This window comes from Echinococcus granulosus (assembly GCF_000524195.1).
Source record: "Echinococcus granulosus chromosome Unknown EG_S00001, whole genome shotgun sequence".
Taxonomy (NCBI): Eukaryota; Metazoa; Platyhelminthes; class Cestoda; order Cyclophyllidea; family Taeniidae; genus Echinococcus; species Echinococcus granulosus.
In genome coordinates this window covers 2,932,401-2,958,774 of record NW_020170381.1, presented here as the reverse complement: position 1 = coordinate 2,958,774, position 26,374 = coordinate 2,932,401, and the positions used below count along the sequence as shown (strand labels likewise).

The following is a 26,374-nucleotide window of genomic DNA, read 5'->3' as shown; positions in this document are numbered from 1 at the left end:
AGTAATGAGCGTGCATCTTATGGTCGCTTATAGAAATATTTGACACTTAAAAAATCACTGCAAGAATAAACATAGAGGTCAGCAAATGGCATTGTAAAATTTAACTATCTAGTGAATTCTAAAGAGGTGCTTTTATATCATGGTAAACTAATAATAGTTGACAATATTTGCTCCGCAAAATTTATTCACAGTTGGCTTGCTACATGCAATGCCCTTTTTTTATTCCCTTACTAGGAGGTTATTGATCAACTTAATAGCGAAAACAACCCCCCCAGCAAAGCTGCAAATATCGTAATGCGCCAAAGTAATGCTACAAAACGTACACTACACGCGGAGGGTGGCTCGAGAAGTGTATCACTTCTGCCTGAAGTCCACAACTCAAAAGGGAGACAATACCTTCGGAAACCCCACTGCCCGCACACACAAACTTAGCTATGGACAATGCATCAAATCAAAGAAGTACAACTATTGATTATTGTTTTAGTTGTTTGTGTCTTATTCCTCTAAAGCAAACAGTTGTCAGCCAACACTTAAGAACCTCCCTACAATTCGCTATATTTTCCTATTTTTTCTAGTGAGCCAAAACATGCACTATTTATAGCTTGTAATGCTTTCTTTGGATAAATAAAATATATTGTGTAACCTAGGCGTGATGACCTCTTGTCCAATCGGATCGAAGGTCCTGTGTCCTCTAGATTGCGCGTTGTTGTTGGTTTTCAGTTTGCCTATCATGGTACGTTTCCATTTTACAGGCGGTTATTCTCACTCCTAACTTCAGTTTTACTTTTCTTGTAATTTTATCCTCGTATTTGTGTAGAGTAACTTTTTCGCGACCGATAGTCCTTGCATTCACCTGGTTCCGTTTGTAGGCCATACTATTAACATAATTCTTGGCATAACTCCTAAATAGTTTTTTATTGCTGAATGAGTATGCACGAGTGATTGCACTTGTTCTGCTTGCTGCCTATGTTATGACAGTTTGCTCCGTGTCGAATCTGTGTATTATTAAATTTGTCGAATAGAATTCTTTCATGCACTGAGGATCATAAAGAAAAACACTGGATTTGCGAGACCTAAGATTGCTAAATACTGCCCAGTCGGGTCGTTTCGATTGCATTCACCTTCGTTTGTTGCTATGAAGTAAATTGGAACTGCACCACGGTGTTAGCTAAATGCTAATGGTTTATTTCCACACATAAGATATCGAAATGAAGCTTTTTGTTCCATCACCTTTTAACATTTTTTTGTTCCGAATGGTCATGTCTTGTCTTTCGCTCTCATGTCTCTGACATATAATGCACTCAGTGTTTTGTTCTAGCAGATTTATCTGATCAAATGTGAAATTATTAGATATTTCGACCTGAACTCAATTACTGGTTTTGAAATCCCTAAACTATAACATATTACTGTTATGAAGCGTTCCCTTATTTTTAGGCCTTATTTCGAAGATACCACCTCACTGCATTACTTTATATCATTTTGGTATAGGCAGTTCATTATATCTTCTTTAGACCTAAATATAATATTTTTTGACTATTTCATCCCTAATTTATGACATGTCTCCGAGATATTTGCTATTTTGACTAGTTTACACCACATTCCCTTGTTATGTATAGTTTTTACTAGTGTTTTTACGTCCATCTGCATTCTTTTATGCTGTTGCTCGGTAAGCATTTTTGTTATTTTTAGCAAGCTACTTATTTTACGGTCGTAATTTCAGAAGAGAATGTTTCACCAGTATCAATACCCATCTTCATTCGACACAGTTTAGAACATTTCCCACCCTTTTAACTTAACCTGCCTAAAGTTTTATCGTTTACTTTGTTGTTCATCGCCTTGCCTCTGCAATAAAATAGATCACATTTCTATGTAAATATGTTCTAGTGTACCTGAAGTCGGTATTTTGTCTGCTAAAACCGTCAAGCAAATGGCTTGTGTTGCTTCTATTTGATCAGACGGTGTTTACGCGCTATTGTGCTTGTTATGGCATGCACTAGTAAAACTCATGATCACTCTTGGAACAAGATGGTGTGTGGTATGGGATCTCAGATTGCAGTTGGCGAAAGTTTTTCTTCTTGGACACGTAATTTTTGCTTTAATTTCTTGGTTTAAAATCGATGTACTTTTTCCGCTATCTATGTGTAAGCTTCAAGTTTTTTCCCCGTTTCGTTGTTACATCTTGACAAAGCGTGTGTAGACGGTTAGGCTTCCTTAAATCCTTTTCCTAAGTGGTTTTTTTTAATTTTCAGAAAGTGCTCAACTGGTTTTCGGGCTTATGGCTTTCAGTGATACACGGGCTGGCCTCGGCCTTTTTATTGTTTGTACATCGTTCCCTCTTTTGGAATATCAATGTTTTGGTAACCTGATGCTCTTTTTTAAACCTTCCATCTAGTTTGATGGACCTCTTTGGATTACATTTGCCGAGTGCATGTTCACGGTAGTTGTCTGTCTCATCCGACTCAGGTCAAGTTCATTCTCCATTATTCGGAGTTTGAGGCAAGGCTTCTTTAGTGCAGCTAAGGAGCACTCTCTGGTAATTCCTTTTCACGTCGAACATCATCATAGAATATCAAATTGTCGCTTGCATTCTCTCTCATGATAATCTGCAACAATTTATGCCTTTATTACATGGATATGCCAATGTATTTCGTTGCGCGTTCCCTAGCTGTCCCCATCAGTCTGGTAAGTCGCCTCACCTGTTTCATTGGTATTATTTTAGTCCATGTTAGTGCCTCGATACCTCTCTATGTGTTTTTATTCTATCTTTCTGCATTTTTTCATTGACCTCGGACGCTACTGCGTTTTGCTTTGAAACACTTCATGTTCTCATCGTGACTGCTGTGGCTGCACTCAGTCCATTGCTACCTTATGCATGAGAAGTGTTCTTGGGTTATTGTGAGAGGACTGCAGCGTTGTCGAGGTCTTAAAATCTTTTTGTGTTTTAAATTTTGGGATTGCTCATCGTAGGAGCATGCTGCTCCAAGATATGAAAGAGAGAAGAAGGATATACTCAAAGACTTTACAATTCCCCCTTTTAGGTTTTTACATACCGTAGTCGGTCGGTGAATAAGTGCGTCGGTGTCCTTTTGGGCGCTCTTTTGGTGGTTGTTGGCTATATTGTTACACTAATTGAGGAGAATCTGACTAGTAAGCTTTGTACATATATCCGGAAATTTTTTCAATGTGCGTTACAACAATGTTTGCATTTCGCTCAGTCTACACAATCTTGATCTTACTAGTTCCTGTGCTGTTGCTTAATGGCTTCGTTCAATCTCGCATCGCCTGTTTTGTGCCTAAAAAAGCCTAATGTCGTGGGCAGCATTTCACTTCTCCCTGCGTTCAATTCAGGGACAGGAGTTATAGTGTCACTGCTTTTCTAGGTGGAAAAGTGACATCCAGTCGAAATGAATGCCTATCGTCTTATTAGAATGGTTACTAACAATGTCATCACTATCCTATCTAAGTAGCGCACAACTTGCCATCTTGCTAATCCACATGCGCTGAGCTCTTATTGATCAGTCTGCTGAGGGTCAACACACAAGTTGACTCCTAGCTTCTCATGCCTCCGATCTCCGCAGATGTAAATTAAGTTTCTTCAGTATGCAGAATAGTATTTTATTACTTGCAATGCCAGTTCGCGCGTTCAATATGCCGAATTGACAAACGCAAGTCGATGCATCAACCTCTGTCCAAGGGTCGGTGAAGTTGTATCGCGAACACCAGTGAATTCGATTTTGTGGGCACGATGAGTCTGTTGAAAACGTTAAGTTTATGCACCTATTCGGTGGCAGCATCAATCACAACCCCATTGCTAGGGGTCTTCCTAACTTTTTGTGTTTTCTCTTCTGAAAGTTAGTAAAATTTTGTTTATTTACTAAGTATAGTTGTAAATTATTCTTTTGATTGCCTCCGGGCAGAAGGTCAACTATTAAGCTTCTGATTATCATATCTCGCAGGTTTTTTACACAGTTACTTCAGCCACTTTCTATCACCTGTACTAATAGCTCATGTTAAATTTTTATTTTTATTCACTCAGTGATTATTAAGCTCTTATTTCTTTAGATCTACTAATTGCTGAAGGAATCGTTTTTGGCATTCTCGCTTCTCTGTTCGTCGTTATCTACTATCAGGAGGCATCCCATCTTGCATCTGGCAATAATTATGACGTTCATCTGAAGCAGGTTTACGTAAACAATGTCATTTGCAGCCTCTTCACATTCATAGCCATTGCTTTCACTGAGACGTCAGAACTTATGTTTCTTCCCTATTCCCTCTAGTAAGTTACTTTAGCTTCAATCATAACTTCATCATTGTGCTTTGTAGTTTCGTATGAAAGAGGAAACAGCAACTAAGGTTTTTTTGATACTTTTCTTCACATTTCAGTGTTACTTTTTTGAGTTGACCGAATAAATAACAGCGTTTTTGAATTCTTCCATGGCACAGTAGAATAATAAAAGCTTTGAGAAGTCCAGACTTTGTACATGACTGTACTTACAATCAAGTTCACACAATTAATCACGATAATATGAACCAGCTTTACACCTAGGGAGAAGCATTTTTCGCACTAAGCATTTGTACCTTGGGGTCTGCCTTGAATCCACATTCAGGTAGACGTGATGCGGGTTTTTGAGTGCATGCGCTCAATTGCATTTCATTACCTGGTGCTACGCTTGCATGCTCTACACTCCATGAGATCAATCTCCACACTTCAGTGGATATTTACATTCTCAGAGCCTTCGGCATAGTGTCGCGGCAATTGCGTATCCCCTCGCTTTAACGTGCAATGTTGCGGTTCGTGTAAACTGACACATCGGATTTGAGCTGCTTTCTAGATTTTCGCAATCACTGCTTGTGGTCTACTTTAAGACCATAATTCCTTGTGTGCTCGTATATTTTTTTCTCAACTGATCTTTCTCCCACGTGACTGCATAAACTAATTCTTATTCTCTCTCCTTAAGGAGAAAGTGCTGTTGGCTGATCTAGAAGAGTTTTTTGAAGACACTCTAATACCAACTAATTTTAACGCAATCAATACTTATTTCCCCTTTGTCATTTCAATCATCACACATGACTTTAACCTTCCCAAATACTTCCCTACGTCTGAATTTCTTTGCTGAATCAAGCCATTGATATCAAGGAAACGATTCTCAGCGTTCTTAACGTTTGACCTATTTCACGGTAGCTGCTCCAACACACCATTAGGCGTACTTTGGCTTAAAACTGTGTTTTTCTTATCGGCTGAAAAGCTTAATTGAATATTTTGCTTGAAGTCTAGGCCCCTTTTGTGTAAACAGAGTTTAACACCATCACCAAATGTACTATCACCCATGTATCCAAACGGTTGAATTTTGACCTCCGAAAGCATCTCTTGTTACGCGCACCCCATCTAGCATTTTATTTACTGGTTCAGGATACATTTCCAAAAGTGTTTCAAGTTTCTACCTTACAGCGCTTTATCAAATTTAAGGGTACATCTTGACGTACTGTAGGCATTTAAGGTCACCTCCATTTTTTTTATTATGATTTTCGGCTATTCTCATCCTCCGCAGACTGTATTTATCACACTGTCTTTATCTAAATGTACAGCCCAGAAACGGTGCTCTTCTGGTTGCTAATTGTCCTAAGCTGTATCACCTCATCCTTCGTGGGCACAGTTGTGCTTCGTGAAGTCACAACCCACTCGATGAGCCACCGTGAGTTGATTGGTCTGGTACGATCTCTCCTCCAGACTGTTCTGGCTGTGATCATTTTCCGAGTCTACACTACCGGATTTTGGTGGGTGGGTGTGCTGCTGACTGCGGCAGGAACTGCTATCTACTGGAGGGCCTACATGATTCATGTCACCGACCCTCTCGGCACAAACAGTGCTGCCAAAGACGGTCTCCCAACGGTTAATAATTTGGCTGATTGAGCTTCACTATGAGCATCATTCCTTTCTTTCCTTCTCACATTATCCATTTCACTCGGCTTCCAAGAACTCCTTAAACCATGCCCATTCTTTGTTGTAGTTCTCTTGTGTCTTTCTGCATTGTATAATTGGAAACGTTTGTGCAAATCAACTTTGAGCTACTTTGTGCTTTGGAGCGTTGCTTATGCTCGATGCAATGGTTTGGAAACCTGTGTGACAAATGCACATGTGAGATATCATTTGCAGCTCCTACTGATACGGACATTATAGATAAAGGTTGGTATTCTCGTCCCTCTGCTCCTAATACTACACACTTCGCATCATTTCATTTTTTAAAGTGGCAAAGTAGTCACACTGAGCATGCCACAACTTGGCGTACTATGACGGCAAGGCTGATAGGGTGTGGTTACTCAATTTCGTAAGAGATACCTCAGTTTTTTTAGTGCTGGCTAGAACATTTTGAAGGAATCAATCACTCTACGACAAGGTACGTCAGTGGGACAACGTCACGAACGCGTAGGTATTCGTTCCCAAAATAGAGCTAGCCCCCGTAGTGCGATTTGCCTTCTTACACGTCTGCTGGGAAACTGTTAGTGAGTGGGTGTGCTACAATCTGTGCATTAGTGTGCGGTGTGGGTTGTGGGTACATTTCCCAAGTCATCTCAAATGCCCATAACCAGAGTAAAATAGGTCATACAAATTTTGGAAGTGCGTGAACTGGTTGCTGGAAGTTTTCCACCACCATATTAGCCATACAGCGAATCGGTAGTTTTCAAATGACCCACTTCTTTTCGAGTGTTGTGTGTAATTGCAGTGGTATGAACACCTTTCACCATCATCCGGTGTGGTATCTTTTTCACATTTGGTGTTTTCAAAACTCCCTCAGTACTCTTTTAACAGGAAAAAGTTTTACCACTTCACTGCCTCAACTTTTACTTCGAGCGTGGACAGGACACTTAACCCAGAGATTTGCGCAGCGACCGCCAGCCGTCATAACACGGAGACAGAAGGAATTTTGTGGTAAATTTGCAGTCTTTTTCGATTGTTTTACAGTTTCACTCATCCCACCGATTAATTTCCCAATAAATTGCTTGCTACTTCTTAAACTGAAATTCCAGGCGGGAATAAAAAAAATTTGTGATCTTTATACCAGAGACATGGAAATTCTGAAATATTAACACGCATTTCACATAAGTTGTTACAAGTGTGGCATAAAATAGAGCACATATAGTTTGTAACAATTTCTGTTGCCAATAGTGCACAGTTATTCTCGCCGATTATACCAAGTGCACCGTGGCTCTGTAATTATAGTGGCCTGAGATTGCCTTGAAGACGAAAGAAACCGTTACACTTGAGCAGAATATGTATTGTCGACATGCAGTAGGGCTTGGGCCTACTGGCACGATCGAGAGGCCAGCCCATCCGGCACCCAACTGGGCCCTTTACCAAAACCAAGAGTTAGACAAACAACCAATACACTAAATAGCCTCTCTCCCCCTTTGAGCCTCGTCCCTGACACTCCTCTCGGTCAATCTCTCGCGTCAGCCATAACAAAATAATCGGCGCTGTAATGGAAACACCTAATAGCCAACAGTGCGCCATCGAGTTCCCATGTAACTGAGCCGATACTTGACTGCAACATCGCTGACCCCTCTTGGCAATTCAACTGGATTTGGCGTTCTGTCCTGTAGGGGAACTGGATTCGAAGACGGGGGAATGTGCTAGCCATCATGCGTGTCCACAGCTAGTCGCAGGAATACTGTCCTATTTGTAGAGTCTAATAACAAAAGACGGGATTGAACGTAGTTTCGTAAAAGTGAGGTTTTGCCTCCATCCCTTCTTGACACTTTTTTCTCACTTCAAAGCTGCTAGCCGTACGTGCCTATTTGGGTTATATCCAGTTAGTAGCGAAGTGGAAGAGGTACCGTGCGTTCACATATTTGATATCTCCATGCGGGTACGGTGGATAAATCCGGAACGAAACTTTTCTAGATGTTTCACGGCTAATGTCGCTTCAGTTGTTAAACCTTTCCAGCAGAACATGGGACTGGAGTAGGTGCCGAAGGTAGACATCATTTTTATCCCTTCTGTTAGTGATCGTCACCAATTCTTCGATCCACAGCATATGCTCTTCTTTCCTCACGCTGAGAATTATCACCAAGCAGTAGAAATGAGGATGAATATCCTTCCAGATCGAATTTACTTTTCACGACCACCAATGTAGCACCCCAAAACTTCCGTGAAGAAAGAAGACATCACTCTCAGCCAGAATATATACATTCGACACACGATAGGGCTTGGGGCTACTAGCATAGCCCGGAGGCTAGCCAACCCGGCAAAGGTATAATGGTGGGGCACCTAAGTAGCCCCTTTACCAAAACCAAGGGTTAAGCATAAAACCAACGTGCCTATTAAAGTGGCTCAAACAAGGATTTGCGATTCCATTTTGCCATTTCACTCATGTGAGTAGGAGCTGACAAAATCAAATCAAGGAGGCCTTAACGCCACTACATTCAATAATTAGTGATGCGCGGAGCAAACTTACCCACGGTAGTCCATGCTTTAACGTGGGTTCACCACCAAGGACAGACGCAGTGGTGGGCTGTAATGCGAGGCACTTTAGTTCAGGCCAGGCGACATGCAAATTCGGCTAATTCAGTCTTCTACTCACCTTCTGCTTAGTACGATGCTCCAAATACAGATATGCTAGTCACCATGACCCTACCTTCGGAGCATGCATCACGGCGCCCAAAATGACGCCAGATGATGGGTTTTTTATGGACAGCGTCTGATGTCTGAGGGTACACATTATTCGACAATGAAATGCCCACGTAGTCATGATACCCTGTGTAATTAAACATTTCTATTACTTGATTCAGGGTAAAGCACACATCCATCTGCTTAGTAGTTGGGCAATTTGGTTGAAACAGCATCAGGTCAATGTGTCCTTTAACGGTAATTTAAGGTCAAAAAACTACCACTAAGAAATCACCCGACGATTGATGATAGAATCTGACAGTAAACTAAAAGGGGCCTACTGGGAGGCATATTCTGGAAAGGGACGTGGACCTATTTTCTGCTGAAGTGTTGTAAATGCATGTTAGCCTAATCGAATCGCAATTAACAGCTGTAATGCTTTTTAAATTTCAAAGGTGCACAAGAGAGCATGGTGAGAACTCACCCTTGAGCATCCACCAACAACGTGCAGTTATGGAATCTTCAAGTGCAAGATACCTAGAAGGCACACTTCTTGCAAGAAGCCGTAATTTGCACCACTATAAATTAAGACCTTGCCAAAGCCTAATTGACAAATCGCGTTTGCTGTGTGTACACCCACGATCACCATGCTTATGTACAATGAGGCACACGGAGACCCGCTGCAAGCAAGACAAAAGAAATGAGGTGGCATAGTTGTGTGCTGAGATGGCAGAGTCTGAAGAGGTTTGACGCATCCTGTGAGCACACCAGACTCAAAATCGCATCAGAGTACGCACCCATAAGCCCTTTGTTATCCACATTCGCATTCTAGATCACTTCATGTTTTGAGGGCAAACAATGCAACCCATTTTCATCAACTCCAAAATACTCTTTTTCAGCGTCGCGGTGTCAATACTCAACGAGCAAATGCGATTTTACGCAGTATTTGTGGGCAGAAATTTTGACAACTTGTGTATGTTAACTTCATGTCGCTGTTACTTTAGCTCAGTGGAATATCGTCTTGAAATTACTGCCATTCAAGCATACACGATTGACCATGATACTGTCGTATGGCGCAGTCTGCAGAAAACTGCACAAACTACCAAAATTGTCACATCGCACATACGGGATGCGGTCCATTATACCAGACACCAGAAAAGCATAACTATTCAACGGGTATCAAATCAAGCTACCTAGTAATCTCGATCTCCGGCTTTAATAATAACCATTGCATCGTCTGTAAGATCTTTGCTACTACAATGCGCAAGACCAAATGTACGCTGACGACGTCGTTTGTATGTGACACCTCAACTTCCCTACCTCCAACCGACATTGCGCATAGGTGATAGGAGTTGGCGGTTTGTGATAACTGTGCCAAGCTGTGTGACTCTACCAGGCCGGTAGGATTGAGAATGATAGTATGGATGCAGGACACTCCTAGTATGTGGATTATTACATTCTTCATTTCTTAGTCACATCCTCAATATCGAACAATGCCAATGTTTCTACGGCGGAATTTATCTTTAAAAGTACTTAATCTGTGGCTTCACAAAGTGCCTTTATCAAGGCTGACCACATTTTCATCTCTAACCGAAAAGCTTACCTGAAATGTCATGCGCATCAATTATTGCACACATAACACTTCTGCTACAAGGATGCACATGTTTTATCGTACCCTTATTAATTTCTTTTCGACCAATTTCTGATCAAAAACGTAATGCACAAAACTGGTGATTTGAGGAAAAAGATTCGTTTTGGTGATCTTGACATCACAACGAGTACTCTGACGAGTGAACATAGGGTAGGTTGCATAACGAAAGTGGTGTCTCATTTTTCACATAAACCCAATTCAGTACATGATTTTACTATAGTATAGGAATGGGAATATTTAGGACAGTTGAGGAGATAGACACTCGGATCTGAGTTGAGTAAAAACTGACGTCATCCAACCAGCTGTATACTGCATTTTAGAAGAAATAAACAACGCAAGCCCCCGTAACCGAACCCCTTATTACAGGTTGGGATATAATGGTTTCAATTTTACAAACTTGGAGGTGCTTTTGAGGCTACTTCTCCCCTCTTTGGAGTCTACCATCCCAACTAATTTCCCGCTCCTATTTCATAGGGATGCCTTACTTCCAAGGGGAGAAGTAGGGAGCTTGGAAGGGGGTAAAATCTCGCGATAGCCGACTAGCTAGAAAAACCACCACATATTTTGACGGCGTCAAATCAACTGAAGTACTGGTTGGGTTTCATTATTTAAATACACTGGTTTCCACTTTGCGGAGATTATCCGCAAACCACGCGAAAAGTTCAAGCCCATTTCTTCGGACTCCTAAAAACCGGAAGTTGTGATACAAGTGTGTAAGCCCTAAGATAGTATGCCCTTTTTTATTGATGCTCCGCAAAGTTGCTTATCCATTACCTGTCTTCGAAAAAGTAAATTAACTTTGTGATAAGTGTTTTTTTGTCTAAATACGCTCATAGGCCACTGTCAACCGATCTCGCAATGCTTTTTTACACTCTTATGGAGACCATACATGGCCAATGGGAGTTGGGAAAATAGATTGACGAAAAAGATCGTGTGGTAACAAACCACTAGACTGAAAAATATCAACATTTGCTAAAAGCAGCCTCCATAATTTCGCAGTTGCAAAGAGGTTTGATCGCATCAGGGAATTAGGGATGGGCATGCGACCGCCCCGCCCTAAAGCTTCTGCTTGTCGGGGCAAGCGACAGTCTACCGGCGTAATTCCTCCCAAAAAACTCACATTGCAACGCGATCCCCACTTCCCACGGATTAAATTTGCCTGATCGAATTTTACTCAAAACTCAAAGCACCTCGCTGATGAGTTGATCGAGCCCTACTCAACGAAGCTTTACACGTGCTTCAAAGAGAGGCGAAATGCCACGCGCGCCTTCTCGACGTTTAATCATACCCACGTTGTGCCAGCATAAGATAAAAATACCAGGTTTCGACCGCTAAGCATCTGTCAACACTCCGGCGTGTCTTCATATCTCCGGTTCTGCTATCTACTATTTGCACTAAGTAGAACGAATGTATTCTCCTACGAAAGTAATGCGCATAATGCCTGCGCAAATTTTGAGCATCAAAATGGAAATGTCAGCATTAAATTAAGCGAAAAATACTGCCCTGACCAATGTAATTTTGCCTATTTCATTAAATAATAGTCATACAAGGTCCTGTGAAGTATAGGCAGGTGGAAGTGCGGACATTTTACCACTATCGTAAAAAACTGATAACAAATGGATCTGGGAAGAAGTTCACGGGTTTAAGCTGTAAAGAAGACCCGGAGAAAATTCACAGTCCAATTAGCACAATATACAAACGACTGTCCTCGAACTTTAAATTTTAGGATGACTTGCCATTTAAGCTTGTTTTCCTTGCAACTTGGGGCGATAAAAGAATGGAGGCAAACTCATGAGAAACACGAAACCATCCACCCAAAGAGCTAAGAATGTGACCAACAAGGTTTAAACTTAACTATTTACAGCGACATCAGCTTCAATTTTCGAGTGTTCAACCAGATACACCATCCCCGGCACTAGCCCGACGAATCTTTTCGCTGATATCAGCGGCAGCAGCAGAGGCGGCTTCGAGAGGATCGATAGGCTGGGAAGGGACTGTAGATAGCTGTGAATTTAGGGACTCGGTGGGCTCGGGTCGAGAGGTCTGACAGGAGGGAGAGCGATGACGGGAGGTGCGTCGGTGGCGGTGGTGACTACGATGTGACTCCCTCTCACTGCGTCGTCTCGATTCCCCGCTTCGAGTGGAGCGCGAGGCGCCAGCTTCGGACACCGATCCTGTAGTGGCGCCACCAGGTACGCCACTGTTTGTGCTGACCGACGGTACCAGCGAGTAATCCCGCTCACGCGACCGCTCTCGTGACCGGTCCCGACGACGCTCACGCGATCCGCGTCTCCGAGACGAGCGTTCACCGTGACGACCGTAGTCGCGTGAGGACTCCTCATGATATCTAAATTTAATTGTAGACAACCTATACAGCTTACTTTTCATTTTCATAATGTATAGATGAGCTGTGACCAAATCCCAACTCAAAATAAATTTAATTCACGAATCGTCCTGATAAAGTCACTAAATCGACATGGAAATGTTTCTGAATATTAAGAATTTGACCAATAAGATGCACATACATTCGGAATGATGCACAGTGAAAATGCTTGATAATTATTGTCAGCTAACACATAAAAAATAACCATTATAGCTTCAAAAATGAATTCCAATAAGTATGCCGACTAAGTACAAGAAAATACGCCAACTACTCAAAGATGTAATGACTTTTTACTCCATCAACCTTTGGTAATAAAAAAAACCCAACAAAACCCATTGCAACGTATGACAGAGTGCATAAACTGCCAAAAGCTTATTCAGCAATAAGCAAAAATTAGTGATCAGAGAAAGATTTGCGCGAATTCTGCTCTTTGGAAGAATCAACAATACAATTTATAAGCTTTCCCTTACGGGGGGTAAGTTGGAAAGGTAAGTAGTTTAGCACCAGACACCTCTGTTTTTGTCTGTCTTGTGCCTTAACTACCTACTTAGTACCTGATTGTCCATTGCCAAGGAAGTGTGATAGCCACATGGAGAAGCAATATTAGAAGAAAACGCAGGATGACGATGAAGTTGGGGCAGTATCTCCCCCCCTTTTACCCTGGGGTGCAAATCTTCTAACGGGTGGGTTTGCCGACATGCGTTGTCCGATGAGAATAGATCTTACGTCTGATTGATTTATTTGACCTCACTGTTTCTTAGGAAGCCGAAGCAGAAGTAGGGGAGGAAGGAGAGCTCAGCAGTAACTATTTTTTGTCTTCAGCAAGAAGTATACAATGAACAGTTACATTTGCACAGTCGTGGCGGAGTGAAGCAGTACCCGACTTGGAAAAGTGGAGTGGGTAGTAGACTTACTGCTTGAGGAGAAATAACGATATGTTCGTTCGCTCCTGGTCAGGAATCATTCAGTGAAGAATCGACACGGCATAGCGCCTTTTCATAACGTATGTGAAAAAAAGCGAAAAACAAAGCGATACACTTTGTCCTGGATGCCAACTGTTGCTCCTGGGTGCTTCATTAGCGCGATCCAAATGTCCGAGCCATTTCTGAGTAGCATGCTCTGCTACAGCATGTTCTCCAAATGCTATACCAGCCATACAAGGGGAATCCACTGCTTTGGGACTGAGTTTAACTCTATTCACACGCTTGATAAGATCGAGTCACATCCACCGATTCCAAAAAATTTTTGTGAAATGAAGAAAAAATATGACAGAACGAAGGGACAGAAGAGGTCAAAGAGTGCTATACCAATGTCTTGACACATAGTTATGCTTTGTAGCGCATGTGGACAATTGCGTGCATTTCACGATTCCCTACAGGTCACAAATTACCTCAAATGACCTGTACTAAAAACACAACACACATTCGCTCACCTAAAATTTGTGAGTCAAAGCTCCTATCTCACGAAGTACAATGGGTTCTTGTGAATTGACACAACACATCATAATGACAATAGCCACCTTCCAAACACCTAGAATTTTAAACCGATTTGCATAAAATCGTGAGATATGATATAACTGGGAAAAAAGCGGACTTCAGCCGGCTAGTTAATAGTTTCAGTTAAAGCCGTTCAAAAAATGATATACTAACCGTCTGTTGCGTCCGCCATAGTGGTAATCACGACTGCGCGATCGACTGCGACGACTCACACGATGATCTCTTCATAAAAAGAGCACATACGCTCAAAATTAGTAATGAAGCTAATGGGACTGACACTTACCAAGTAAGTATGTTAAAGCCTTTTTCCTAGAAATTAGTGAAAACGTTAGTTTATATTATCTACTCATAAACCAAATAAGTCATTTCTCGTAATTTAGCAAATTTTGTAAAAAACTAAACCTGAGCCCAAGTAAAATGACCCGCAATTGAGTCACACAAGTCATTTCAGGATGAACAATGTCAAGCATTACTTAAAGAATTCATATTATCAGGTGTCAAGATATCACACGAATATATAACTTACCGATCGTAGCGACTTTCCTGCTCTTCCTCCCCGCGATAATGTGAGCGACGACAATCGTTCAACTCCTCTTCGGAGCTTAGAAAGAAAATCAAAATGGACCATTATTAGTATCCACGCCCTGTCTACCACTAAAATCTGGAGACACCCAGACGCATTCCTTAGATTATGACTCGTTTCAACACAAGTAAAGCAGTCAACGATCCCGAAATGTAATAGAGTTTCTGCATAGAGGATGGAACTTACAATTGGTTTTCGGGAGACCTATCTCTCCGATTATCCGAATGGTGATTTCTTCCACCAGTCGAGCGAACAGACTGTCCAGGAAAAAGAGGAAGCAATCCACTTCCAATATTTGACTGTGGCCACTGATGACCTGGCTGCTGTGAACCAAATCCTGATCCAAGAAGAGGAGGAGGGACGGAAGTGTTGGTAAATCCAGGTGGTGGGAAATTCAAGGCATTGGCAACATTCCCGAATTGACTGAGGGCATCGCCACCAGTAGGCGGGGCAAAGCACGGAGGAGGAATGTTGAAAGCCTGGCCCGGTCCCAAAAGACCATTCTTCTTTTCCAATTCCTCATCGCTAACTGAAGGGGAGCGACCGCGTCCGCTAAGAACATGGATGTCCTTGTTCTGCTGTTGCTGCTGTTGGGGGAACCGCATAACTCCACGGTGACTTGCAGAAGAGAGATTTGTCAAGCCAAAACCAGCAGCGGCACCAACTAAGACAGGCTTAAGAGCTGTGTTAGCATATTCTTGACGAATAATCTTTTGTTTTTCACAGTACTGCAACCAAGTGTCTTCAGTAAACCCATAATTGAAATAGTCAGTTATATCGGCACCGGGCCTTTTCCAAGGCTTGTCATCTTCACCCAATGACGAAATATTAAATTCTATTGTAGGAACACCTTGAATACTGCCAGGGTCATTTATATTTATGCCCGGCCTTAACGCCTTTTGGCCTGAAATCAAGAAAGTATGATAATAAAACAACAAACTAAAAAAGAACAAAAACAGCGAGAACGAACCTTGAGCCCCAGCCTGTTGAGATCTGGCCTGGTAGGTTGTACCAGTTTTGTAAATACTACCCTTCGAAGGTTTGATTATTACATTAACGGTATCATCATCCTCGTCAGTGTCCTCCTCGTCACCGAATTTGTCAATTACTACGTTTGCAGATTCGTCCTTCGTAAAAAAATTATCAACGTTGGCATCGATATCCACTTCAGAATCATTCCCAATAGACGTATCAACAACGCTCACGGACGGATTAAGTGAGTTCGAGCTTTTCAATGAATCCTCGGGTAAACCACTTGCATCATTGCCATTAGCCTCAACTAAAGAAAATAGTGTGTCACAAAGGAATCACTTGAACCGGCAACGACAATTGCACCAGCGGCCAACTCCATCTTGTCGCATTAAACTCACGATTCAAACGTTGGCGCCTCCCCGACAACTGACTAAAACAAAGCTTCTTGGATTCCCTATACATCTAGCAGCAAAGTTTGGTCAAAATTTTCTTACAGCTAACATATAGTTTTAATTCACTAGAAAAAGCTTTAGCTTTGTTACCAATTTGATTTAATAATGTTGTTCAGCTATACTTTAAAATTTGTCTTCTAGCTATTTTTGTATTATTTTGTTACCCGTAAAAATAACCCTTGGTGCAAAATTTAACTTAACGCATAATTTTTTAGATTTTAAAGACCTTTAAAGCTTTTTAAATTAATTCAGTCTCTTTTTTGCTTTAGCTAGGTGTTATGATAAATTCCACCAATTATTATTACATTACCAAGAGAAAGTTTTAATTTACCTCTTGAATGGCCTCGCGCCTCAACTGTGAGTGCAGCTTTCTTGTGAGGAATGCCCCGTTGCTCCGCGCTCAAGACGAAGTACAGGAAGCGTGATTTAGACCAGATATATGAAGACCTCAAACCCGAAAATGCTTCCAAGCGTCTCCGAGAGGCGACGGAGATCGATGAGGAAAAACCCGCCCTTGGTCAACACTATTGCCTTTCTTGTGGCAAGTATTTTTGCGATAAGTCTGCTTTAGAAACTCACACTAAGGGAAAACCGCATAAGCGCCGTATGAGGAATTTAGAATCGGAGCCTCACTGTCAGGTAGTACACTTTATACTGACTGTGCTCGTCATTACTTGCTTATGCCTGTGTCCAAAGACAGTGGCGCTTGTATGTGCCACGCCTCACGGACTTTGTGCATCCCGTCCCGCATAGGGAGTCTCTCAACTAGTGCTTGCAATTTAGGAAATCGCCGATTGGGCAGCTGGAGTCGGGTCCCGCAAACTGGAGTCTGAGCACTCGCCGGGGGGAACGCGACCTTTGAAGGCGGCCCTGCGCGTGGATGAGCCGTCCCTCCCCTCCACCGATTGACACCAACTCCACCAGTGTTTTCCCCCGAACTATACTAAACCCGCTACACTTGATACGGGAAATTCTGCTCATTAAACCCTTCAGCGGTACCTAGCCTCACACTTGTAGCCGAGCCCTGAGACTTTTCCACGGACTCAAATTCCTCGGGAGCTGGCTTTTCGGTCCCCTGCCCTCCTCTTCGTGGCAAGTCTGGCGCAGGGGGGCCACGCTTGGCAAATTTCGGCGGCCGCCCACCACGATGGAGGATCCCGCAGGGTAGAGAGGCAGACCCCCACCCGTGCTACCACTTTACACGGAACCACGAATCATCTGCTTAATGTACCCCCGTACGCTTATAAAAATAGCGCTGGTTAAAGGCAGTTTATTGCACACTTTCGTTTGAGAAAAACAACTTTGTCTCTTCCGAATCCCATCTGCAAAAGAATGTGCGAATCAGAGCGATTTATCAACTTATTCAGGGTCGGTATACCCTACGTAATTACTCGCTGCAGCCAGTGAGTACTCAAACATAGGGTTGAGAAGAGGTGTAGGATTTCAAGTACATTTAAGGAAGCCCTTAAATGGTTGCGGAAATGCATCCATTTTGCCTCCTTTAGTAGCCGCGGCAGTTGCAACCACGGGGATCAGTGAAGGCTCAACATGATGCTAAAGCAGAACAAACCTTCTAGACGGCGGAAGTCCATGAGACAATTATGACCACCTAAAAGGATTTGACGACAGCTCAAATTGATGTAAAATCAGCCCTAAAACTACCACATATGCAATCGGAATAGCGTATGCGTCATCACCAGTTACTTACCGCATAAGCTTTCACGCGCAATTCATCTAAAGTGCATGAAATCGGGGTATATGAGTAGGTAAAACTTTTAACAATCAGAAAACCAGTAATTTTAATCACGGTCATAGTGGTGCATGGTCATCATCTAAGCGTGACATACCCAACGTCCCACCTTGTCAACGTGGAGGATGGAGAGCACACCACCGAACAACCTGCAATACAATAAATACTATAGAAACACACAATAGGATCAGAAATCGACACGCATCAGAGACGTCAGTCCGCCCGTCGAAGAACCTCATCAGAGACGTACCTCAAAAAGCCACGCCGTTGGCAATGCAAATTCTGCCTTCTCGTTCGAAATGCTACAGTACTTTGATCAAACAATTAGTAATTACAATCAAATCATTGTGGATGAAGTTTTTGCATACGCTGGTTTCAAATTACATTTTCAGTTAGCATTTATTTAAAAATGGGCATATTAAAATTCTGCTATCAAGGTCGTTTGCGCCTTAATTTGTCCGTTTTGGTTAAAGCTGGTGACACTAGATCCCTTGTGCATGAAAAAAATTATCTTTTTATCACGGAGGGTTAAAGCACGTTATCGAGCCGCATGATCCACAATATGGTGAACGGAGTTTTATTGCTAGCCTGCAGAAAGGCTAGAAGTCTAGGAGCACAGCTAGAGGTCTTTCCTTTAATAGGTCGATTGTGTGTTTCGCTCGGCTTTGACAGAGAGGCCACTTAGGTGCTCCGCCACTGTGTCTTCGCCGAGTGGGCTGGCCCCAGAGTCGCGCTGGTAGCCCCAACCCCTTCCGTGGTCCACTGACGGAGCTTTAAGCAATAATAATGCCCCGTAACACCATTTGGCTTAATGAAATAATGTGCTTCCTCATATACACTCTCAACTTCCAGGCTATCATCGCTGATTTAAAAAAAATAAAGGAACTCATGTTTTTAGTCTTGGAACAAATACGAAGTATACAGGACTAAATTAAACTAGTACTGTGTAATACGATAGTGGTTTATCCCTCGGTTCTGGTGAGGCGCCACTTTTGTACTTCGAATTAGCCCCCTTGTACCTCGCTGGGTGGGCTGGCCTTTTGGGCCATGCCAATAGCCCAGACACCTTCTCTGCGCTGAATATGCATTCTGCCCAAGTATTGTGTCTTCTTTCGTCTTCAGGGAGTCCCGGAACGCTACAACTGCACAGTACATACCTACTTATCCTCAAAATTATCACCACGTTTTTTGGAGGATATTCGAACCACTATCATGAGTTTTTTGATGCGTCTAAAATCACCCATATTGTTGCGCAGTCAAATAGTTCATGTATTTCCATGCAAAATTCGTCTCAATTAAGGCTTGCTGATTTTATGTCGTTCTATGCACGCCAAGCCTGCGAACTTTATGTAGTTATTGGTACCGTCTTGTCACGACTGAGTCTCCCCTGTAATGCGGAACACTCTTCACTGCATGACACTGCTCGATGTCTACTTTCACAACGTCACGACCACTGCCCACAGTTAGGTCAAATTTGAATCTGAAGTGGTTTTGGGATCGAGTTTGAAACTCAATTTCATGCTTAAATGTCGAGCCAAGTTACAATACAATAACATCTCCTATCTAAGGGTATTCTTACTATGCGAGCGACCTACTTGGACTATAGACGATCCCAAAGCAACAAATTGAACGGATTCTAAGAATAGCCTGTTTCGAGATCCAGCAAAGGGATACGCACATGAAGATTGGAGGCTGTTGTACCGACGCCACACCTAAAAGTGGTGTCGTTCTCCAATTAATGTCTGTTTATAATGTGACCAATAATGGTCGTAAAACCGTTTTTTGGACTCCTACCATTCGTAAATTTAAAAAAGCGTTTCAGCGTTAAACCTATGCACATAAGGAAACTAATAAATAATCAGAAATCTGCATTTTTACACTAAAAATACTGGTATTCAGAAGTGCGGCAATCAATCACAAACCAGTTCATTCATCTCCCTAACGTGTCGCTAGTTCCTCAAGGGCAAGAGGGATTACACGAGGAAGTTAAAGGCTTGTTTGGGGGAGGGAGAAGTCTATTGCCCTCCGACACCAAAACTGTGAATCTCGTAGAAGGCGCCTTTCTGCTGCAGGAGGGCCTGCGGTGAGCCCGACTCCACCCGCCGGCCGCCCATAATAACGACGATTTCGTCGCAGTTCATCACGGTGGTGAGTCGATGAGCGACAACGAGACTCGTGCGACCACCATTGGGCTCGCGCATTGCTTCATCCAGCGTCTGTTGTACGATCCGCTCGCTGTCAACGTCTAGTGCTGAGGTTGCCTCATCCAACAACAAGACCTTTGGTTTCCGCAGCAATGCTCGCGCGATAGCTACACGCTGCTTCTGCCCGCCTGATAGTTGAGAGCCGCCAGCGCCTACGTTAGTTTCGTAGCCCTGGAAAAGGGCCAACGTGATTAGAAACCTCAAAATGGTTGCAAACAGCCCATCTATAGCACGTGTAGAAAATACAGCCATATTCGTATAGCAACAATAGATACTGCAGTCACACCACTTGGCGCATGACATGATAAAAACAGGAACGTGAGGATGTTATCATGAGAGGCTCAAATTTCAGCTTTTCTTTCTGTGGATTATTGCTGAATTGAAGAAGTGTGGTTGGTTCAGATTTATGATTAAGTAAAGAGAAAATTCCATACCACATTTAATAAAAATATCTTTGACTTGACCAAATCACCCACGAAATGTCTAGTCCTCACTGAATTTTAAGTGAGTTGGAACAATAGCAAGTGGGAAATCGAGGAAGCACAGAACAATATGGAAACGCGGTGACTAACCTCTGGCAGTCCCGAAATGAAGTCGTGGATGTTGGCCTGCTTCGCAGCATCTATAATTTCTTCCATGGTGGGTTCGCCTTTGAGCGAGCCGTAGGCGATGTTCTCGCGAATGGTAAAATTGAAGAGGTTGGGCTCCTGCGAGACAATGCCGATCTGCTCGCGGATCCAGGCAGGGGCAAGGCTGCGCAAGTCTCGGCCATCCAGAAAGATGCCGCTGCCTGGTCCTCGGTCTTCCACATCGTAGAAGCGTTGAATCAATTGGAGCAAAGTCGACTTGCCGCATCCAGAGGGTCCGACCATGGCTACCGAGGTGCCCGGCTGTACGGTGTAGGAGAAGTTCTGTCGGACGAAGTGATACAACCACTCGGAGTTAGTATACGCACATCACATTACCTATCTGCTCTATGCGATATTTGAACAACTGCTTCCCACGTCGCTTCATGAGCCATCGCTCTGTCAAAAGCTAACCTCAGAGTGCATTTCCTTTTAGTTAACTATTACACGTGTGAACGTTGGGTGCGAATTTGATAATAAAAAAACTAAATTAACAGTGAAAAGTGCCAAGCAATTTGGCAAAATCACTTCAAATCAACGGGAGACGATGCAATTTGTACTCACAAAATTTTACGGTTACATTAAGAGCCAAACTATTTTCAGTACATACATGAAATTTAAGATGATAAACTCCATAGCCCACAAATAAGTGAATTGTAGCACCAACACCAAATACTCTTCATACGCATCACTCCAAAGACTGGTGAATTCCAAATAAAAATATCGCAATTATAAAGTGCAAAACTGACCCTCAAAATGGGATTCTTCCTTCTGGTGGGATAGCGGAAGTAGACATTTTTGAACTCAAATTTGCCCACTGGTGGATCGGTTGGATAGTCGCCCTGACCGACATCCATCTGTGTCTCTCGTTGAATAGTTGCGAGGGTCTTTTTAATGTTTCGTGAAGCCGTCGTGAAATCGGGCGCATAGGCGGCAGCTCTGCCAAGACCTTGAGCAGCAAAATTGACAGCAGAGAATATTCTACAAAGAGCAGATAGAGGCGTTCTTTCAAGCGATTTACAAAACAAGACTTTTTGGAACCCATACATGGATATGGGAAGAAAACAACCTTGAACTTCCACTGGTGTTAAGATGATGCCATTAAGAATGAAAATTCGTTTGGCATAAGCAAAGTTATCAAAGCATTAAAGTGATAAGTCTGGTGTGATGTTTTAGTTTACAAAAAAAGGTATAAAATCCAGTCAATTCTATAACTAAACAAAGTACTCATCACTCCACAAATGCTTTATTGTAGTGGCGGGAGATGTAGCAATTATGGCTCGGATAAATATGAGCAAAAAGGGATGCGGTTTTAGCAATCTTGGGCATATTAACTAGACCATTTTAAACTATAAAGCACAGCGTTTGAATTAGACAATGGTGAAGTAAGTAACATATCTATTCTTTTGTTAGGGTAAGTATTTGATAAGGAGAACTCATGCATCATGGTCTCACGTGAAAGACATTGTCAAATACGGTCTCCCATTCTGATACCAATGCTTGCAAGTGAAACCTTTGCAGTCAATTTTGGGAAACGAAACCAAACCCAATATTGCCACCTTATATGACGCACTAAGTGGAACAAACTCGGTTCCAGGGCTGCAGAAGCTTCTTATGTGGTTTGGACTGTATTTGGGGAAGATGATGCAGCAGAGCATACTACACAGATATGGCTTAAACAACTTGACTGCTCTGATGAAGCACCCAACAATACCACCACTACCACCACCAACAACAATAACAGCAGCAACAAATGACTTCTGCGACAGGTGGCAATAAGCTTCAGAGAAAGTGAATCAACTTGTTCTTCACTTCTCGCCTTCACATACGGCATGAAGAGGACGAGGGACGCTGTTGACTGTTTGCTGACTGACTCGTGTCGAGCAGTAGCCTTCTTATTCTAACGTCAAGTGAATGAACATGTCACTCTCTCCCCATGCGATCCACCCATCACCCACTCCACTCTTCCGAGGCACGCACACTTCACTCCACCAAGACTGTGCGGATGGCATTGTTCATTGTGTGCTTCTTGTTGACGACCAAACACCAGTTGTGGCTGAGATCCCCCACTTCTCTGCCACTGTTTTAGCTTCTTCAGAAACAGTGAGCACAGGCCAATCTGCCGGACTGGCGATCCATTCCTGCCACGCAACACGACACATGACCTCATGCCATCAAGCCTACAAGTTTGAGAATTTGCACCTCAGGGTAGGAGGGGAGGGAGATTCTGCCTCACCTTCATCCTCATCCTGCGTTTTCCCCTAACATTGCTGATCCAAGTGACTACCACACTTTCTTGGCATCGGACAATCAAATGCGAAGTGAACAGTTGGGGAATAAGACTGCGACAAAAGCAGAAGTGCCTAGTGTTTAATTCGCTTGAGTCTCCAACTTGTTCCTCGTTGGGGCAACCCTATAGATTACGATGTTGGTTATACCAAGGAATATAATTTTTTTTATGTGCTTTATGCATGAACTCGTCGATTTACTTCATATTTTTAATGAATCAGGTATTAAAATAGATAATGGATATTATAATAGAAACTAACCTAAAAATTGTTGGCATATCAACTTCGCCGCGGTCATATAGGTAAGCTGCCGTGTAGTAATATGCAGCAATCAGAAAGTAGAAAGTTCCATTAGCCAAACAGTGCACAATGGCAAAAAGTATGGATTGTCCATATCGGGATCTACAAATTAAGGTACAGCAATTGGTTACAAGCAAACAATGCGTTGGCTTTATGATCAGTTAGTAATTTAAAAACGCAAAGCTTGCGCAGCATCGGTCGGTGCACTTTATTCCCAATCGCATTGCTCATACTTAAATTTCAGCAGTTAATAGATTGGAAATGCTTTACCTCTTGGTACTCTTTGAGATTGTACGGAACTTCTCGTAAATGAATTGCTCCAGCCCGAAAGCAGCAACCGTGCGGTAAGAAGTGAAGGCTTCCTGTGCGACATTTGCCCCCTCAACCTGATTTTGCCCAACGCTTCCATTTATTTGACGGGTCTGGAGATGAGTTTGTAGTGACGTATCAGGAATATGAACGGAAAAGTTTATTTTTAAAACCATGCCTATAGCTTGATTGGCAAATAAGAAACCGCCAGTGTCGATAGCACCAAGGAAATGATATGACTCGACCTAACTTGCTAAAGAATTTTTATGCATTAAGTGCACACCCACAGCAAAAAAATTCCTTGAAACAGTTTTATGAAGACCCTAAGGAAACACCTTTGCCTTTGCGAAGGCTGAGAATCAATGTGCCCTGGGTTCATTGCAACTTCTAATGGCTCTACAGCCGCTACCTTCGGCTATAGAACCACTGACAGTCCTGGCAAATGAATATTACAAGCGGGGGGCTTGGACTAGAAGGCAATACCTGCAGCGAGCCTGCAACGAATAGGAAAGGGACGAAGGCCAAGGCGATGAGGCTTAGCGCCCAGTTGTAGTAGAAGGCTATCACTAACGCCGAGATCACGAGGGAAAGGCATTCGAGGAAAGTGCTCAACTGGGTTCCAGTGACCCGATGCAGACTCTGCACCTCGGTTGCCAGACGGGCGGTCAGAATGCCCGCCTGGTTCTCGGGCCGATCGAACCATGCCACTTCCTGTGAGTGGAAAGTCGATGCTGTGAGATGATATTATTATACTTAAGTTATTTCTCTAAGGCAACGCAGCAGTACAATAACGCCTTCATGTATTCACTTCATTCCCTAGCCCTTGAACCGGTGTGTATGTGGGTAGTAAATAAACAACTGACTTCAAAATAAAATGGGAATCGTTTCGATATTCATCTGCTCACCTGTTTCAATATGGCTTTGAAGAAGAGTTGTCTAGCACGCATTGTTAGACGAGCACCAGAAATACCAAGAGCAGCATTCTGAAGGAAATACAGTGAGTTTGACCTGTTTTAACAACATCACAGTAAAGTAATCAGCAGTTTATGGTAGATTGTGTAAAGCAACTTTCGTGGAGCATCAATTAACCCCATTCTGTCTCCCCACAAATCAACATTCCTCCCTCCCAAAGCCATAAGTGTAAATGGAAAATAGTTATCGATGAAATTGGTTCCCTTTTATCAGTAGTGAATTGGTAAACATAAAGTTACTGCAATGTTTAATTAGAAAATGAATATGCTGAACAGGAAATGCATGATTTCATCCTGCTCACAAAACCCACCCCACTCGCCGTAAGGAAAAGTCGTAAAAATCCTAAGATCGCAAAAATGCCACACAGAAAGGACGCCCGAGTTCTTTTGGCCTGGGGATCGGACATTGAGAAAAGCTACAAGAAAGGCAAGGGAAAACGAAGATTTAAGTAAATTTTTCAAATCTTTGGCATATTATTAACAAACACATGATGAAAAGTTACTTGCAAGTCTGGTTTAAGCACATTTAATCCATATGCTCTTCTAAGAATATATTCAAATATCAGTTGAATTATTAAGAAATTGTGTCTAAAACCACAGAGCTGTTTATCTATCTTGCTAGGAAACTGCATAAGGTCAAAAGTAACCAAAAGGGAGTGAATAAAACAATATATTTACGTTATAAATTTCCGAATAGACCAAGGAGAAGGCAGGAAGTGCGACCCCTGACAATGCGATCGCCACGAGACCGTAGGCAAGGTAGGGCCATTCCGGTTTGTTCATTGTCAGCACTTCAAGAAAAGGAGGCTTCTGTTTAGGGGAAGGGGGAAATAATCACTATGTTAGTATAGCTAACCGGCTGAGAGTTCAGGCCAATTGACCCATCGAGGTCTACACACAATAACGACCAAGTTGATTAAGCGCTTCCGCAATGAAAACCCTGTACATAGGTTCTGTTCTCCAACTCATACAACTTAACGCAAAAATGCTCGCTATATGTGGCTGTCCCAATAAGTTTGGGATGTAGGACCAGCACAGGAGTTGATTAAATTCCAGTGAATGGAGACGGAAAGTCGCAAACACTGACCTTACCTATGTAGACGGGGACAAATGCTTCACATTATACGCCTTTATAATGCAGGTTTTATTAAACGATATGATGAGATAAAAAGTAAACCTATTTACAATGCCTCAGATGCATTAGATGAGGTTGCCTTTGCGAAATCTGACGTGATTCTATTGTAGCACCTTCTTTCACTTAAAGTCAAGATGTTCCACCCATGGCAATGCCAAAAAACCTGCGCACATTCCAAAAGCTAGTTGGACGACGAAACAGAATGATGGTTCAATGAAAAATGCAGCGCATAAGTGCATTAACTCACCCCGTTTTTTATCCTAACAGGCATATCTGTGTCCGTAGAAGAAAGCGCATCATAATTAGATATCTTTGAGGCTCGAATCGAATCACCTCGAACCATTCCTTTTGAATCGCCCAAATCATTTTCTGCCTCCTCATCTTCGTCGCTTGATTCATTTTCCCCCTCATCCTCCTCGTAGAGTGGCTTTAAAAATAAAAAATAAAAACACACCGACCGTCCACCTCTAGCTTCTAATTTACATTAATGTACAAAATCTTGGTAATTTGTAGCATTCAAAAAGTATTGGTCAGAAAAAGATTCGTAGAATTTCTATTCTTTAAAGCATCCAACATCACAATCTTTAGGCTTTTCCCTACAAAACGAGTTTGAGAATTTCACTTTTACAGCACGTTTCGCCTCTAAATG

At 42.5% G+C, this 26,374-nt stretch overlaps 4 protein-coding genes across 4 annotated transcripts in view; 2 read left to right on the top strand and 2 right to left on the bottom strand. All coding sequences in view use genetic code 11, as the record gives it.

Annotated features, from left to right (window-relative positions):
• Nucleotides 1-652: 652 nt before the first annotated feature.
• EGR_00329 (putative GDP-fucose transporter) lies at nucleotides 653-5,911 on the top strand (the record flags this gene model as incomplete). The annotated part of the gene is made up of 7 exons (XM_024489578.1): nucleotides 653-733; nucleotides 2,250-2,357; nucleotides 2,393-2,533; nucleotides 2,566-2,682; nucleotides 3,039-3,147; nucleotides 4,063-4,276; nucleotides 5,587-5,911. The coding sequence occupies 7 exons, from the start codon at nucleotides 653-655 to the stop codon at nucleotides 5,909-5,911; spliced, it is 1,095 nt and encodes a 364-aa protein (XP_024356256.1).
• Nucleotides 5,912-12,146: 6,235 nt separating this feature from the next.
• EGR_00328 (Pre-mRNA 3'-end-processing factor FIP1) lies at nucleotides 12,147-16,069 on the bottom strand (the record flags this gene model as incomplete). The annotated part of the gene is made up of 4 exons (XM_024489577.1): nucleotides 12,147-12,603; nucleotides 14,905-15,622; nucleotides 15,689-15,997; nucleotides 16,030-16,069. The coding sequence occupies 4 exons, from the start codon at nucleotides 16,067-16,069 to the stop codon at nucleotides 12,147-12,149; spliced, it is 1,524 nt and encodes a 507-aa protein (XP_024356255.1).
• A 454-nt stretch (nucleotides 16,070-16,523) lies between these two features.
• Nucleotides 16,524-17,051, top strand: EGR_00327 (Zinc finger protein; the record flags this gene model as incomplete). The annotated part of the gene is made up of 2 exons (XM_024489576.1): nucleotides 16,524-16,781; nucleotides 16,926-17,051. The coding sequence occupies 2 exons, from the start codon at nucleotides 16,524-16,526 to the stop codon at nucleotides 17,049-17,051; spliced, it is 384 nt and encodes a 127-aa protein (XP_024356254.1).
• A 2,856-nt stretch (nucleotides 17,052-19,907) lies between these two features.
• The window catches only part of EGR_00326 (Multidrug resistance protein), a gene marked incomplete at both ends in the record, with an annotated part of 13,940 nt that continues 7,473 nt past the window's right edge, over nucleotides 19,908-26,374 (bottom strand). Inside the window, 10 exons of the mRNA XM_024489575.1 lie at nucleotides 19,908-20,267; nucleotides 20,669-21,007; nucleotides 21,472-21,703; nucleotides 23,272-23,412; nucleotides 23,581-23,732; nucleotides 24,103-24,330; nucleotides 24,525-24,602; nucleotides 24,902-25,006; nucleotides 25,269-25,400; nucleotides 25,973-26,152. Of these exons, the coding sequence (XP_024356253.1) occupies nucleotides 19,908-20,267; nucleotides 20,669-21,007; nucleotides 21,472-21,703; nucleotides 23,272-23,412; nucleotides 23,581-23,732; nucleotides 24,103-24,330; nucleotides 24,525-24,602; nucleotides 24,902-25,006; nucleotides 25,269-25,400; nucleotides 25,973-26,152 (1,947 nt within the window). The remainder of the gene's footprint in view (nucleotides 20,268-20,668; nucleotides 21,008-21,471; nucleotides 21,704-23,271; nucleotides 23,413-23,580; nucleotides 23,733-24,102; nucleotides 24,331-24,524; nucleotides 24,603-24,901; nucleotides 25,007-25,268; nucleotides 25,401-25,972; nucleotides 26,153-26,374) is intronic.